Source organism: Tamandua tetradactyla, chromosome 17 (genome assembly GCF_023851605.1).
Source record: "Tamandua tetradactyla isolate mTamTet1 chromosome 17, mTamTet1.pri, whole genome shotgun sequence".
In the NCBI taxonomy this organism is placed as follows: Eukaryota; Metazoa; Chordata; class Mammalia; order Pilosa; family Myrmecophagidae; genus Tamandua; species Tamandua tetradactyla.
This window is the reverse complement of record NC_135343.1, coordinates 42,939,620-42,956,322: the sequence shown is the minus strand read 5'-3', so window position 1 is coordinate 42,956,322 and position 16,703 is coordinate 42,939,620. Positions and strand designations below refer to the sequence as shown.

The 16,703-nt window shown below is 35.5% G+C and overlaps 1 protein-coding gene across 9 annotated transcripts in view; it reads left to right on the top strand.

Moving 5' to 3' along the window:
• Positions 1-16,703, top strand: part of AAK1 (AP2 associated kinase 1) — a 205,646-nt gene that overhangs the window by 157,491 nt on the left and 31,452 nt on the right. For 8 of the 9 annotated variants that reach the window (XM_077134450.1, XM_077134449.1, XM_077134453.1 and 5 more), the window contains exon 17: positions 12,639-12,734. The exons of the other annotated variant lie outside the window; for it this stretch is intronic. In XM_077134450.1, the coding sequence (XP_076990565.1) occupies positions 12,639-12,734 (96 nt within the window). The remainder of the gene's footprint in view (positions 1-12,638; positions 12,735-16,703) is intronic. 9 annotated transcript variants of the gene reach the window in all.

Here is a 16,703-nt window from a genome sequence, read left to right as displayed (position 1 = left end):
AACGGTCCACGCTCAGAAGATTGAGAATATGGCCCAGTCAGAGGAACAAACCAATAGTTCAAATGAGATACAAGAGCTGAGACAACTAATGCTGAATATACGAACAGAAATGGAAAACCTCTTCAAAAATGAAATCGAAAATTGAGGAAGGACATGAAGAAGACATGGGCTGAACATAAAGAAGAAATAGAAAAACTGAAAAAACAAATCACAGAACTTATGGAAGTGAAGGATAAAGTGGAAAAGATGGAAAAAACAATGGATACCTACAATGATAGATTTAAAGAGACGGAAGATAAAATTAGTGATTTGGAGGATGGAACATCTGAATTCCAAAAAGAAACAGAAACTATCGGGAAAAGAATGGAAAAATTTGAACAGGGTATCAGGGAACTCAAGGACAATATGAAGCGCAAAATATATGTGCTGTGGGTGTCCCAGAAGGAGTAGAGAAGGGAAAAGGAGGAGAAAAACTAATGGAAGAAATTATCACTGAAAATTTCCCAACTCTTATGAAAGACCTAAAATTACAGATCCAAGAAGTGCAGCGCACCCCAAAGAGATTAGACCCAAATAGGCGTTCCCCAAGACACTTACTAGTTAGAATGTCAGAGGTCAAAGAGAAAGAGAGGATCTTGAAAGCAGCAAGAGAAAAAAAATCCATCACATACAAGGGAAACCCAATAAAACTATGTGTAGATTTCTCAGCAGAAACCATGGAAGCTAGAAGACAGTGGGATGATATATTTAAATTACTAAAAGAGAAAAACTGCCAACCAAGACTCCTATATCCAGCAATATTGTCCTTCAAAAATGAGGGAGAAATTAAAACATTCTCAGACAAAAAGTCACTGAGAGAATTTGTGACCAAGAGACCAGCTCTGCAAGAAATACTAAAGGGAGCACTAGAGTCAGATACAAAAAGACAGAAGAGAGAGGTATGGAGAAGAGTGTAGAAAGAAGGAAAGTCAGATATGATATATATAATGCAAAAGGCAAAATGTTAGAGGAAAATATTATCCAAACAGTAATAACACTAAATGTTAATGGACTGAATTCCCCAATCAAAAGACATAGATTGGCAGAATGGATTAAAAAACAGGATCCTTCTATATGCTGTCTACAGGAAACACATCTTAGACCCAAAGATAAACATAGGTTGAAAGTGAAAGGTTGGGAAAAGATATTTCATGCAAATAACAACCAGAAAAGAGCAGGAGTGGCTATACTAATATCCAACAAATTAGACTTCAAATGTAAAACAGTTAAAAGAGACAAAGAAGGACACTATATACTAATAAAAGGAACAATTAAACAAGAAGACACAACAATCATAAATATTTACGCACTGAACCAGAATGCCCCAAAACACGTGAGGAATACACTGCAAACACTGGAAAGGGAAATAGACTCATATACCATAATAGTTGGAGACTTTAATTCACCACTCTCATCAATGGACAGAACATCTAGACAGAGGATCAATAAAGAAATAGAGAATCTGAATATTACTATAAATGAGCTACACTTAACAGACATTTATAGGATGTTACACCCCACAACAGCAGGATACACCTTTTTCTCAAGTGCTCATGGATCATTCTCAAAGATAGACCATATGCTGGGTCACAAAGCAAGTCTTAACAAATTTAAAAAGATTGAAATCATACACAGCACTTTCTCGGATCATAAAGGAATGAAGTTGGAAATCAATAAGAGGCGGAGTGCCATAAAATTCACAAATACGTGGAGGCTCAACAACACACTCCTAAACAACGAGTGGGTCAAAGAAGAAATTGCTAGAGAAATTAGCAAATACCTCGAGGCGAATGAAAACGAAAACACAACATATCAAAACTTATGGGATGCAGCAAAGGCAGTGCTAAGAGGGAAATTTATTACCCTAAATGCCTATATCAGAAAAGAAGAAAAGGCAAAAATGCAGGAATTAACTGTCCACTTGAAAGAATTGGAGAAAGAACAGCAAACTAATCCCAAAGCAAGCAAAAGGAAAGAAATAACAAAGATTAGAGCAGAAATAAATGAAATTGAAAACAATAGAGAAAATCAATAAGGCCAGAAGTTGGTTCTATGAGAAAATCAATAAGATTGATGGGCCCTTAGCAAGATTGACAAAAAGAAGAAGAGAGAGGATGCAAATAAATAAGATCAGAAATGGAAGAGGAGACATAACTACTGACCTCACAGAAATAAAGGAGGTAATAACAGGATACTATGAACAACTTTACGCTAATAAATACAACAATTTAGAGGAAATGGACGGGTTCCTGGAAAGACATGAACAACCAACTTTGACTCAAGAAGACATAGATGACCTCAACAAACCAATCACAAGTAACGAAATTCAATCAGTCATTCAAAAGCTTCCCAAAAAGAAAAGTCCAGGACCAGACGGCTTCACATGTGAATTCTATCAAACATTCCAGAAAGAATTAGTACCAACTCTGCTCAAACTCTTCAAAAAAATCGAAGCGGAGGGAAAACTACCTAATTCATTCTATGAAGCCAACATCACCCTCATACCAAAACCAGGCAAAGATATTACAAAAAAAGAAAACTACAGGCCAGTCTCTCTAATGAATATAGATGCAAAAATCCTCAATAAAATTCTAGCAAATCGTATCCAACAGCACATTAAAAAAATTATACATCATGACCAAGTAGGATTCATCCCAGGTATGCAAGGATGGTTCAACATAAGAAAATCAATTAATGTAATACACCATATCAACAAATCAAAGCAGAAAATCACATGATCATCTCAATTGATGCAGAGAAGGCATTTGACAAGATTCAACATCCTTTCCTGTTGAAAATACTTCAAAGGATAGGAATACAAGGGAACTTCCTTAAAATGATAGAGGGAATATATGAAAAACCCACAGCTAATATCATCCTCAATGGGGAAAAATTGAAAACTTTCCCCCTAAGATCAGGAACAAGACAAGGATGTCCACTATCACCACTATTATTCAACATTGTGTTGGAGGTTCTAGCCAGAGCAATTAGACAAGAAAAAGAAGTACAAGGCATCAAAATTGGAAAGGAAGAAGTAAAACTATCACTGTTTGCAGACGATATGATACTATACGTTGAAAACCCGGAAAAATCCACAACAAAACTACCAGAGCTAATAAATGAGTACAGCAAAGTAGCAGGTTACAAGATCAACATTCAAAAATCTGTAGCATTTCTAAACACTAGCAATGAACAAGCGGAGGGGGAAATCAAGAAACGAATCCCATTTACAATTGCAACTAAAAGAAAATACCTAGGAATAAATTTAACTAAAGAGACAAAAAACCTATATAAAGAAAACTACAAAAAACTGCTAAAAGAAATCACAGAAGACCTAAATAGATGGAAGGGCATACCGTGTTCATGGATTGGAAGACTAAATATAGTTAAGATGTCAATCCTACCTAAATTGATTTACAGATTCAATGCAATACCAATCAAAATCCCAACAACTTATTTTTCAGAAATAGAAAAACCAATAAGCAAATTTATCTGGAAGGGCAGGGTGCCCCGAATTGCTAAAAACATCTTGAGGGGAAAAAACGAAGCTGGAGGTCTTGTACTGCCTGACTTTAAGGCATATTATGAAGCCACAGTGGTCAAAAACAGCATGGTATTGGCATAAAGATAGATATATCGACCAATGGAATCGAATAGAGTGCTCAGATATAGACCCTCTCATCTATGGACATTTGATCTTTGATAAGGCAGTCAAGCCAACTCACCTGGGACAGAACAGTCTCTTCAATAAATGGTGCCTAGAGAACTGGATATCCATATGCAAAAGAATGAAAGAAGACCCATATCTCACACCCTACACAAAAGTTAACTCAAAATGGATCAAAGATCTAAACATTAGGTCTAAGACCATAAAACAGTTAGAGGAAAATGTAGGGAGATATCTTATGAATCTTACAATTGGAGGCAGTTTTATGGACCTTAAACCTAAAGCAAGAGCACTGAAGAAGGAAATAAATAAATGGGAACTCCTCAAAATTAAACACTTTTGTGCATCAAAGAACTTCATCAAGAAAGCAGAAAGACAGCCTACACAATGGGAAACAATATTTGGAAACGACATATCAGATAAAGGTCTAGTATCCAGAATTTATAAAGAGACTGTTCAACTCAACAACAAAAAGACAGCCAACCCAATTACAAAATGGGAAAAAGACTTGAATAGACACCTCTCAGAGGAGAAAATACAAATGGCCAAAAGGCACATGAAGAGATGCTCAATGTCCCTGGCCATTAGAGAAATGCAAATGAAAAACCACAATGAGACATCATCTCACACCCACCAGAATGGCCATTATCAACAAAACAGAAAATGCCAAGTGCTGGAGAGGATGCGGTGAAAGAGGCACACTTATCCACTGTTGGTGGGAATGTCAAATGGTGCAACCACTGTGGATGGCAGTTTGGCGGTTCCTCAAAAAGCTGAATATAGAATTGCCATACGACCCAGCAATACCATTGCTGGGAATCTACTCAAAGGAATTAAGGGCAAAAACTCAAACGGACATTTGCACACCAATGTTTATAGCTGCATTATTTACAATTGCAAAGAGATGGAAACAGCCAAAATGTCCATCAACAGACGAGTGGCTAAACAAACTGTGGTATATACATACGATGGAATATTATGCAGCTTTAAGACAGGATAAACTTACGAAGCATGTAATAACATGGATGGACCTAGAGAACATTATGCTGAGTGAGTCTAGCCAAAAACTAAAAGACAAATACTGTATGGTCCCAATGATGTGAATTGACATTCGAGAATAAACTTGGAATATGTCATTGGTAACAGAGTTCAGCAGGAGTTAGAAACAGGGTAAGATAATGGGTAATTGGAGCTGATGGGATACAGACTGTGCAACAGGACTAGATACAAAAACTCAAAAATGGACAGCACAATAATACCTAATTGTAAAGTAATCATGTTAAAACACTGAATGAAGCTGCATCCGAGCTATAGGTTTTTGCTTTGTTTTGTTTTGTTTTGTTCTTACTATTATTACTTTTATTTTTTTTCTCTATATTAACATTCTATATCTTTTTCGGTTGTGTTGCTAGTTCTTCTAAACCGATGCAAATGTACTAAGAAACGATGATCATGCATCTATGTGATGATGTTAAGAATTACTGATTGCATATGTAGAATGGTATGATTTCCAAATGTTGGGTTAATTTCTTTTTTTCTGTTAATTAATAAAAAAAAAAAAGTAAAAAAAAATGATCATGGTGATGAATACACAACTGTGTGATGATATTGTGAGCCACTGATTGTAACCATATCAAGAATGTTTGTAGGTCAAGAATGTTTGTATGTTTGTTGTTTATAATAAAAATATAAATTTAAAAAAAAAAGAAGTAATATTCTCTTAGTCTCATTGTTTGCTGGATATTTTTAAATTACAGTTTTGATTTACTCTTTAAGCAAGAGTTATTTAGACTATATTTTAATACTGCTGCAAACAGTATGGCCAATACAATTTTAGCTTTAGAGTGTTACTGAGGGGTTTTACTATGGCTAGTTTGTTACTCATTTATAAATATTCCATGGGCATATGTAGTTTTTTTTGTTTTGTTTTTTTTTAACATGGGCAGGACCAGGAATTGAACCCAGGTCTACGGCATGGCAGGCATGTAGTTTTTCATGTCAATAATTATAATATACAACATGAAGCTTAACAGAATAGTGACATTATACTTACTATACCCTTTGATGAATACTTAGATTGTTAACCATTTTCACCTTATAAACATTCTTGAAGCTAAATTTCTGTATACGTTCTTTATAATTTTTTAAAGATAACTTGAGGGAGATTATTTGCAATCAAAAGTGTTTGCATTAAAACGCTGGCCTGCCATGTAGGAGACCCAGGTTTGATTCCTGGCCTGTGCACCCAAAAAATTTTTTAAAGTGCATGTTTTAAGGCTTTTGCTATTACCAGATTACTCTCCAGAAAGGCTATACAAATTTTCTTTTCATCAAAAGTAAATGAAAATACTTTTCTCCCCCTCATCTCCTCACCAACAGAAGACATTATGTTTGTTTTCCAGCCATTTTTATTTCTTTTGGAGTTGTACTATTCACGTTCTTTGCCTTTTTTCCCTTATTAATTGATAAGAGCTCTTCTTATGTCATATATTGTAAATATTCCACTATTGTGATTTGTGCTAGACAAATACTATCTTCTCTAATCTTTTGAGGTTGGTATGTCATATGCATTTCACAGTTGAGGTGCGAGGCACAGGTTACATCTCTTCCAGGGTTTTATAATGAGTGAGTGGCAGAGCTGGGGTGTGTTCACCTCCTCTAGCCCCAGATCCTCATATCTCAGTTTTTTTGCCACTTGCTGAGGAAAGGTTAGTAATTATATTTTCCTAGGAAATCATCTACAGTTTGATAACATACAGATAAATATTTTGTAATATTTTCTTTGTATATGTCATTCTTTTATATATATATATATATAAACACCAAAGAAGCAAAATACATAATTATATATGTCAGTTGTAATTGGATGTATTTGCGTTTCTCTATTTTTTGTTAACACTAGCTACAGGTTTACTGATTTATTATCTTTTCAAAGACAGCTCTTGAATTTATAAAATGTACTGTTTTTCTCTCTTCTGTAATTCTTTAACTTCTGCTTTTATCTTTTAAATTACATTTCCCTATTTTTCATAAGTTTGCTTTGTTGATTTCAAGAAGAACACTTAGTAAATTTATTTTTTATTCTTTTTTTATGAAAAGTATTATGTTTATGAAAGTATTTCTCTCACTATAGCAGTGATTTTAAGCCATCGAGGGAATGGGGAAAGAGGCTCATTATAATTTCTGGGGATGCTTTTTCATAATGCAAATATTCCAGTACCCCCTTTTCTCCTTTTTCTTTCCAATTCCACCATCCCATCCCAACCTTTGAGGATTACTGTGTTTATTGAGAGTGCTTTCTAATAGATATGTGTTTTCCTAGTAAAAAAGCACTGAGCTTTATGGAGCTGTTTTGTAAGTCTTCGTATGATGTCTAATTGTTATTATTTTAAAATAGGCATTGGAACTATTTGGGAGTGATATCATTTAGTAAGCAGTTTTGTTATTTATTTTTTTGCATTAATTTTCATTTTAGAGCTTTGTGGTCTGGTCTATACGAGTTTGTTTTTTTAATGCAATTTTATTGAGATATATTCACACACCATACCATCCATCCAAAATATACAGTCAGTAGTTCACAGTATCATCACATAGCTGGGCATTCATCATATATGAGTTTTTAATTTATTGACATTTTCGTCAGTTGAAAATGTTTTAAGCATCAATTCATGGTGCTTGAAGTTTAATATCCACCTACTGTATCAACTGTACCATTTCATTCCTCTTCCTGTGTAGGGTTGTGGTTTGCTTTATATATATTTAACTTTTATTTATTATTATCCAGTAGTATTTAAGACAAAGATTTAGGATGTTCATACCATTGTGAACTGTACTCTTTAATCATACAAATTATTTTCTTTATTCCCTTTAATACTTTTTACCTTTAGTACTTTATTCCCTTTAATACTTTATACCTTAATTTAAAAAAAGCTTTTGTTTGCTTTTTTTGCCCATTTTTTTATATTAATTGTTAACACCACCTTGGTTTTGGGTATGCTACTCCTAAATAGCAAGTAGTTGAACTTTTTTGTTTTTGTTTTTGTTTTACGTGGGCAGGTACCGGGAATTGAACCCGGGTCTCTGGCATGGTAGGTGAGAACTTTGCCACTGGGCCACCATCGCACCGCCCAGTAGTTTCAACTCACCCCAAAAGTCTGTCTTTCAACAGGAAAGTTAACATCTTTACATTTATTTCCGTATCTATTATTCATGTCCTCATATCTTTTATTTTCTTTCCTTATTATTTATTTTGCTTCTTTTGTGTTAATTTTGTATTCTCATTTGATATTTTTTGTTTTTTTCTGTGGTGTTTTGTAATGAATCCGTTATCTTGGTCGTTTATCCAGCCTCTTTGGAATTTTATTTTTTAAAGATCCCAATTTTGACAATTCTCTAATTTCTACCATTAATAATGAAACATTTTACATTGATGCTTCACTATGAAGAAATTAGCATGTTTTTTTCCCCCCCTTCTACTGCCTGTTTTTTTAAAATAAAATCTAGGATTTTTAGACTCAATTTGTTATTACAAAAAATTTGCATTAAATATCTTATTTTTCAAGAATTCTTTTGTTTTGTACTCATAGCTACAATTAATTACTTAAGTTTAATTTTTGGTTAATTTATTTCAATACTCATTACCAAATATTTTATATCATAATTTTTACCATTTTTGGTTTTTAAAAATGATCTCCCTTTGGCCTAGAGTACTTCTTCAAGTAAATTTTTTCAGAGTGTATTCTTGGTTGATATACTTTTAAATTATCTTTGCTTTTCTGGGGATATGTTTTTGTTGTTTTTAGACAAATGACACCTTGGCTTGATAGATAGTCTTAGGTTACAATTCCCTTTAAATTCTGTATGTGTTTTCTTCATCTTCTAGTGTTTAATGTGGCAGAGGAAAAGTCTGTTCTTTTGTAGGTAGTTTTATTTTTTCTCTGCCTATGTGTTTTAAATTTTCTGCCTTTGAATTTCAAAACTATCACCAGGTTATAGCTAGATATAAATCTCTTTTTATACTTTTTGCTTAACACCTGGTGGATAATTTGTATTTAGAAATTCAGAGCTTTCTTTAGCTCAGGAGATTTTTCTCTTATTCTAACTTTGTCATTTCATTGCTTTGATTTGTTCTGTTCTCCATCAGGAAAAATGATTTTCCTATTGACTCTTCAGTCTTCATCTCTTATATGTATTATTTTTTTTTACTATTTTAATCTCATTGTTTTTCTTGTGAATTTTGGGAGCACTTCTTTTAATTCTACTTATGAGGAATTTTTTTGTTTCTTTGCATTATTTTTCTGTGACTTTCAGCATCATCTATCTGCCTCTTTTATGTTGCATAATCTTTTCATTCTAATTCTGGCCCTCAATATCTTAAAAACAAGTTGGTAAAAAAAAGCATGAAAGTAACTTCTCATTCAGGCCTTGAGTAGATCTTTTCTGAACTTCCCACCCATACTTTTTATTTCTCCTAAAGCCATGCTAACAACTAACTAACAGCTCTTCATTTGTATCTGTCTCTAGCAGATTGATCTTCAGCTTTATTTGAAAAAACTAACTATTAATGAAGTTGCTGCTTCAAAGCTGGTTTAGAAGATATTAAAAATATCTTTATTCAGATAGCTTGAATGATATCTTCATTGGTACCTATTTATAGGGTATGAGGTGGTGCTTAAATTACCAAATACATAAAGTGTTGACCACTGACCTTGAGGTAGAACATCAAAATGACCAAGTATTTATGTAGGATATAGCTTTCCAGGAGAGGAGGTTGGAATATGTTCTGGAAGAGTCTTTTTGGTGCTGAATCCTAGCGTTTATTAGTGTTTGACGCATAGATTTGTTGAATGAATGAAGGGGTTTTCTGCTTATTGTTTATCTGTGTGAAGTGTTTTTTAAATAGGCTTTTCTTTGGGGGGGGCTTTATTTCTTCCCCTTTTATGCCTACTTTGAAGGCAACAAATGACAGTTTATTTTTTTAAAGACTTAAAAGCCCAACCATAAAAAAATGTCTATTTGAGTTAGTAAAGGTATGAAAATACAGCGGACATTTTCTGGGTAAGCGCTTTTTTTTGTTTGTGCATTAGCTTAGGTGATCCTTCCAACAGTCCAAGGTCACATCTGGAGAAGGACAGAATAGAGATTTGTACCTGGGGCATTCCAACTCAGAGGCCCAGCTCAGCTTAGAGGCTGCAGTCTTAACCGTGTCTCAGGAACCTCTAAGCTTTACAAATATTTTGAAATGGCTTTCATATTTCCTTCAGTCAGTCTAGCATTTTTCTATAAACAGTTGGTATTTTCCCTTCTTTCTTGTTTGCTTGCTTACAGTGTGAATGTGTTTTTTGTTTGTTTGTTTTTTCAGTGTTTCAGTGATTCCTTCTTTCTTTACAGGTGAAAGAAAAATTATACCTAAAATCCAGAACGTAATTTGCCCTCATTTGTAGGCAGTGCAGCACCATTTTCTATAAGTTTTCTAATCAAGCTCAGACCATTTTCTGATTTTAAAACTCTGACCAAGGGGGAAAAAATGTAGGAAGTTTGGAAGTGGGTTAGGGAACATGGCACAAGTGTTATTTTAAACATTTTTATGGTAAAAGCTACAAAGATGTTGATTAACTGATTTCATACAGTGGAGGAGAAATAGGCAGAAATTTAGAATTTGACATTGCTTTCTTTATTTAAAATATTGCTATTTTGATTACTTATACACATCCATTAGTGAAAATTTGGAAAATGCATAAAAACCCAAAGAAGAAAAGTCCCACTCCCAGTAAAAATCATAGCTGGCATTTTATTTCTACATGTATATTTTTTCAAAGTTGAATTATACTTTATTTTCAGTTTTAGAGCTTGCTCTTTTTATTTTTATTTTAATTTCATTGTTTCTCATTTTTAAATATTTCAGAGACCTAAGAGCAATGATTTTCACCCCCTTTCTTCCTTCTACCTTTAAAGACCCTTAATTAAGACCAGTTTTAATAACATTCTTGAAATGACAGAAATTATAGCAATAGAGAGCAGATGCGTGGTTTCTAAGTGATAGGGATGGCTGTGGGGATCTGTGTGTGATCATTAAGGGGTCACATGAAGGGAGTTCCTTTGGGTTGATGAAACCATTCTGTTTCTTGATTATGAGGTGATGGAACAATTCTATTTCTTGATTGTGGTGGTGTCTACATTAATCTATACATTTGATAACTTTGCATAGAACTATGCACACATACACACAAATGATTGCTTGGAAAAACTGGTGAAAACGGAATAAGGTCTAGTTAGGAGTATTGTACCAGTGCCAGTGGTACTGTACTGCAGTTATGTGAAGTATCACTATTGGGGGAGCCTGGGTGAAGTGGAACCTGGGACTCTATGTATAGCAACTTTTTTGTGATTCTATAATTATCTTAATATGTTTTTTTAAAACACTTTATAGAATACAAATGAGATTTTAATTAATGAGCAAATGTAATATTAAAGTGCAAGGTAAGAGATACAAAGGTAGTTCAGTAGAAGAATTCTTGCCTGTCATGCAGGAGACCCAAGGTTCAATTCCTGGCCCATGCACTTCCCCACCCAGAAGAAAAAAAAATCAACAAAGGGTGCTGCTATAATGGGATAGTCACATGGGAAAAAGAATGAAATGTGACCCCCACAATACAGCATACAAAAAAAAAATGCAATGTAAAGATTGATAAATTGGAAATCAAGAGACCTGAGTTGTGATCCTAGCTCTTCTCTGGCCCATCACTTAATTTCTGGGCTTCATTTTCTGTTCTGGAAAATAAGAAAATTGTATGAGAAGATTATAAGCCACTGGGCTCTGTATTAGAGTTCTCTACGGAAACAGAACCAACAGGAGATATCTGCAGATAGGAGATTTTATAAAAGTGTTTCATGCAAATGTGGGGATGCACAAGTCCAAATTCTGTAGGGCAGGCCACAGGCTGTCAGCAATGATGAAGGTGTTTAATGAACACCTTCTCATTCTCAGCCTCTTCCACAGCAGAGACAGGTTGGCTGGCTAAAGTAGAGATGAAAGTTCTCTCTTCTGACTGCTGAAATCATTGCCTCTTACTTAAATCTTTGAGTGATTGAATTAAATCCAGTGGATTGAATTTCTCATTGCAGAAGACAATCCCCTTAGTTGATCATAGATGTAATCAACCACAGATGCAATCAACTGACTGATGATTTAATAAACCAGCCTTCTGGTTTGTTAACCAGCCACAAAATGTCTTCGTAGTGCTGCTTAAGGCAGTGCTTGCTTAACCAGACAACTGAGCACCGTCACGTGCCCAAGTTGACACATTAACCTACCCATCACAGGGTCTGATAATCTGTAGGATGTATAGATTTTGGTAAATCTCTAGATTTACCAAATATTCAATGTATGCAAATAGAGATTAGATTAATTAATTAGATTAATCTAGCAATAGGCAAGAAGTTCTATTTCTGTCTCTTCCTATATGTCTGTTTGACACTATTTTAGGCACGATGATATAATAGGACTTAGTCCCTAAAAAGTCCCTCAAGGGGGTAATAGCTGTATTGGTAGTACCTATATACATATGCTGGATTACAAAATAGACAGGTTTACATGCCAGAGTGTGTGGTATGGGCAGTAATTACAATGAGAATTCTTAGAAATCACTGTGGGTTCTTTAGAACAAGTGGAATTTCAGATTTATATTAATATCCTGGTCTTATCAATAGCTAAATCTTATATGTTCAAGAGTCATATTATATATCTCATTGATAACTGGCCATTACACTGGAAGGTAACTATTCATCCTGCTTTATTCTGTATATAAGTTTAGACATACTCTATGATGTGAGCTGTTAGTTAATAGATGGTAAATTCATTTAGATTTATGATGTTTTCTGCTTTCTCTTTTATCCTCCCTTTGACTCTTCCTTCCCCTTCAATCAACTCCAGCTGAAAAAAGAAAGGGTGGGCAGACTGTGGATTCCAGCCTGCCACTTCTTAGTGTGTCCGATCCTTTCATTCCTCTCCAAGTACCTGATGCACCAGGTAGGTCTATAGAACTGATCATGGCTAAGCCATCTGCTTCTTATGTCTCAGGGCCTCTTGAGAGCTCCATTTAAACGCTCTGTAAAAGGGGGTTTGAATTTCAAACACTAATAGTAGGTTCTGCTGTATATTTTTCTGTCTTGATATGAGAAGCAAACATGTCTTTGAGGGCACCAACTCTTAGCAAAGATAATAAAATTAGTTTATCTGTTGTCAAATTTTATTCCATATACCAGTGTTCAGTTTTTCTTCCCTAATTGTGTTAGTAGTAATGTAAGGGGCCTGTATATTTGTAAGGACATTAGTCCAATATGATTATAATCATTTGGGGGGGGGAACCTATACCATATGGAAAAAAAGAATAAAATGCTAATAGTGGTTATATCATGATGATAAGATTATGAGTGGCTTCATTCCCATCTAGTTCCTATTTTTCTGTAATGTGCTTTTATTCTATAATATAAAAAAACCATAATAAAAGTAGATGGGAAATGCAAGTCAGGACCTAGTCTCCCTTTCCTGGCTCTACCATTACCTGAAGACCTTCTGTACCTGCCACTTCATCAGTGAGGTGGCTTGGACTCCGTGACTTTGAATATCCCTTCCAGGCTGCTATGTCTGGATTTTTATGTAAGCATTTTGAAAACTAATAAATGATTAGTATGTCCTGATTGAGGAAGTTTTTGAAATAATAATTTGATGTTCTCTGTTTGGAGTTCATGAATTTCAGCGATTTCCCTTCTTGCTATTTTCCTCTTTTTTGTGTGTGTAGGGTTGAGGTGTGTGCCAGTTTGAAATTATTTTGTACACTGAAAAAGCCATGTTTTAATCCTGATCCAATCTTGTGGGAGCCGCCGTTTCTTTTAATCCCAATTCAATATTCTAGATTAGAAACTTTTGATTAAAATATCTCCATGGAGATGTGATGCACCTGATTGTGGGTATGGCCCTTTGAGTAGATGGCGATATGACTCCACCTATTCCGGGTGGGTCTTGATTATTAGTTTACTGGACTCCTTTAAAAGAGGAAGCATTTTGGAGATAGCCAGAAATGACAGAGTCAGCAGAGACTTCAGAGCAGAGCTGACAAAGCTTTCGACACTTAGAGAACAGAGACACAAATTTTTGAGGATTCTTGGAGCCCAACAGATGTTGCCATGAGATGTTGAGCAAGCCAGAACTTGGAGAGAGTCAAGGGAAGCCAAGAGATGAAAGCCAGTCCCGGAGAAGCAAAGTATGAAACCCCCACAGGAACAGAGGCTGAAAGCATGGAGCCTAGGAGCAAGGGACCAGCAGATGCCAGCAACATATCTATCTAGCTGACAGGTGTTCCTGACCCATCAGCCTTCCTGGAATTAAGGTATCTTTCCCTGGATGCCTTAGTTTGGCTTTGTATAAGCTTAGAACTGTAAACTTGTAACTTACTAAATTCCCTTTTTTAAAAGCCAATCAGAAAATGTGATAAATTTCTGATTTATCACATTCCAGCAGTTTGCAAACTAACACAGGGTATAAGGAACAGCAGCTACCTGTTCTCATCTCTGTCGGTCCCTTTTAGAAAGCAAATAGAAAGACCCAAATCCTTAGAAGCAGCTGGTGTCATACTGCTTCTGATACTTTTTCCTTTCTTCCCCATTCTTACCCCTGCTGATTCTTGACCTGAACCTTATCTGATCTGTTAAAGGTTTTGGATTGATTGCCTCAAGAATAGAAGTGATCGAAATATCTATGTCCTCTACTTATTAAGACTGCAGTTAGGATGCTAAAATAGTTTTCATTTCTTTAGGCAATTTATTGACCCTTCTAAGAGGAAAGCAAAAACTTGCCTTTCCCAGAGCCCTGCCCATGCAAAAAAAAAAAAAAAAATCTAGCTTTGACCAGGTAACTCTGCTGCCTTCTGCAGGGCTGTTCCTCTGACGTGCTTGGCCCGACCCCACAGTGCTCCTGTTCCAGGGCCTGGTGGGAGTAGCATTATTTTAGGGGCAGACATAAGCTCTCAGGGGGAACACTAAGTTACCATAAAACTACAGACAGACCGACCTACAAATACTTGTATTATTCCTTGCATAAAAAATCTGAAAATGACCTTGTGAATACAAGGGGCTAACAATTCTGAAAGTGACATCCTATTTATGTACTTGGAAATAAAAGATAACTGATTTCGAATGGAAGTATTGTGTAATTTTACGGCTTGCTTTATCTGGATGTAGCTCAGAAATGTCTAGTATCACTTTAGGAATGCTGCATTGTAGGATAGTTAAAGGGAAGGGAAAAAGGAATGAAATAGAGCCCTTTCCTCTGTTGCACCTTCAGGTATGCCTGGCAGTACCTAGACAAGCTGGTTTTGAACAGAAAGCTGAATTGTGCAGCCATAAACCCAAGCCAAGGCCCACTGGCCTCTTTTTTTCACTCTAGGTAACAGTCATGGGATCAAACAAGGGAAAGGAATCCTTTCATGCTGGTCTCCAGCAATTTAGCTAAGGGTGGCCACGTTGTCTTGGAATATTTTATTTATTTTAATGTTCATTATGTAGTGCCTTCTGCCCCATTATCCAAGGCCCTGATATCCTTTCTTAGCATCTTGAAGAGTCTGAGTGAGGAAAGAACTGAGGTTCATTGTTTCTCTGGTGCCTGGGCAAACTGCAAGTTTGTGTCCCTCCCTCTCTGCCTCCAGAGCATGGGGTTTGCCTCTGCTTTTATGAACACCAGTCAGGTTTTTTTGTTTTTTGTTCATTTATTGACTTTGCATACAGCTCATGCTTACCTCCTACAAACAGCCTCTGTGATGGAAGAATCATGGAGTCATAGTCTCCTGACAACTGTGCCTTTCAGTGACTTAACGTTTTTATTTTTTATGGATGAGGAAGCCGAGGCCTGAGTGTTACTCTCTGTGAGTTATACCTCACATTCCTTTCCACTAAATATATCCTTCAAACTGTGAATGTTTGTCTTTGGGACAGCTTCCAAATCAATAAAGCCTTTGACTGGAAAGCTAAATTTCAGGTTTAGGGAAAAATAAAAATGAATTAGAGCTTGTAAGGCTCTAGTGGATAAATGATCTTAGTAAAGTCACTTAAAATACTGTGGTGTTATTCTTAAAATTGGGGATAATAAAACTCATCCTTTATGGGGTGGTTGTGAGGGCCAGATAAAATCAAGTATTTTAAATTGCTGTAAACTGTACAGGTAAACTATAAATTACTATAAAGATGGGAAATGCTATTATAACTTTAGTTCTGGGTCCCTATTCCAAAGTATCATATAGTCTTAGAATTTTCCTCTTGTACAAGTTAAACTTGTGCATATAACCTTTAAGCTTTGCACAGCTGAGAGCATTAATAAATTTCCTTGATATAATGCTTGCCAAAATGGGTGAAGGAGCACTGGATAATGGTGGGTCTTGTTTTTTGTTTTTGTGAAACACCATAAAACAAGTTTTCTTAGAAAATATGGAATATAAAAATCACAGCCATGAGTGTGTGTGTGCTCACAGAGCTGCCAGCTGAAGCATGGCTAGTGGGTCTCAAAGTATTTCAGTGTTGCACATATGCTATGTGTTTTGTTTTGTCTTGTTAACATTAAGGAACAGACAAGCTGTAGGTAGTATACAAAATTTTCAAGTATTGTGTAAAAGATTGAGTCGGTGCTCCACAGGAGGGCAGTCATTGCCCCTTAAGTGCTGCTTCCTAGAATTAAAGACTTAAAAAAAGGATGGTGTGCCTTGGTTTATGGCACTCATCATCTCTTCAAAAGCAGCCGACAGAAATAATGTGTTCTTGGTGGTTTGCTGTCAGGATGGGCATTCCTCTTATAGCGGTTTGTCTGGCATCTTCTTCACTTTCAACAGCTTTCTTATGATATTACAAAATCTAAGGTTGTTCATAGTATATGTCTTTACTCTGGAAAGTTGATCTTCCTGCAGATTTACTTCTTTGAAATGAGTTTGAAATGATCCATATTTGTTGTGGG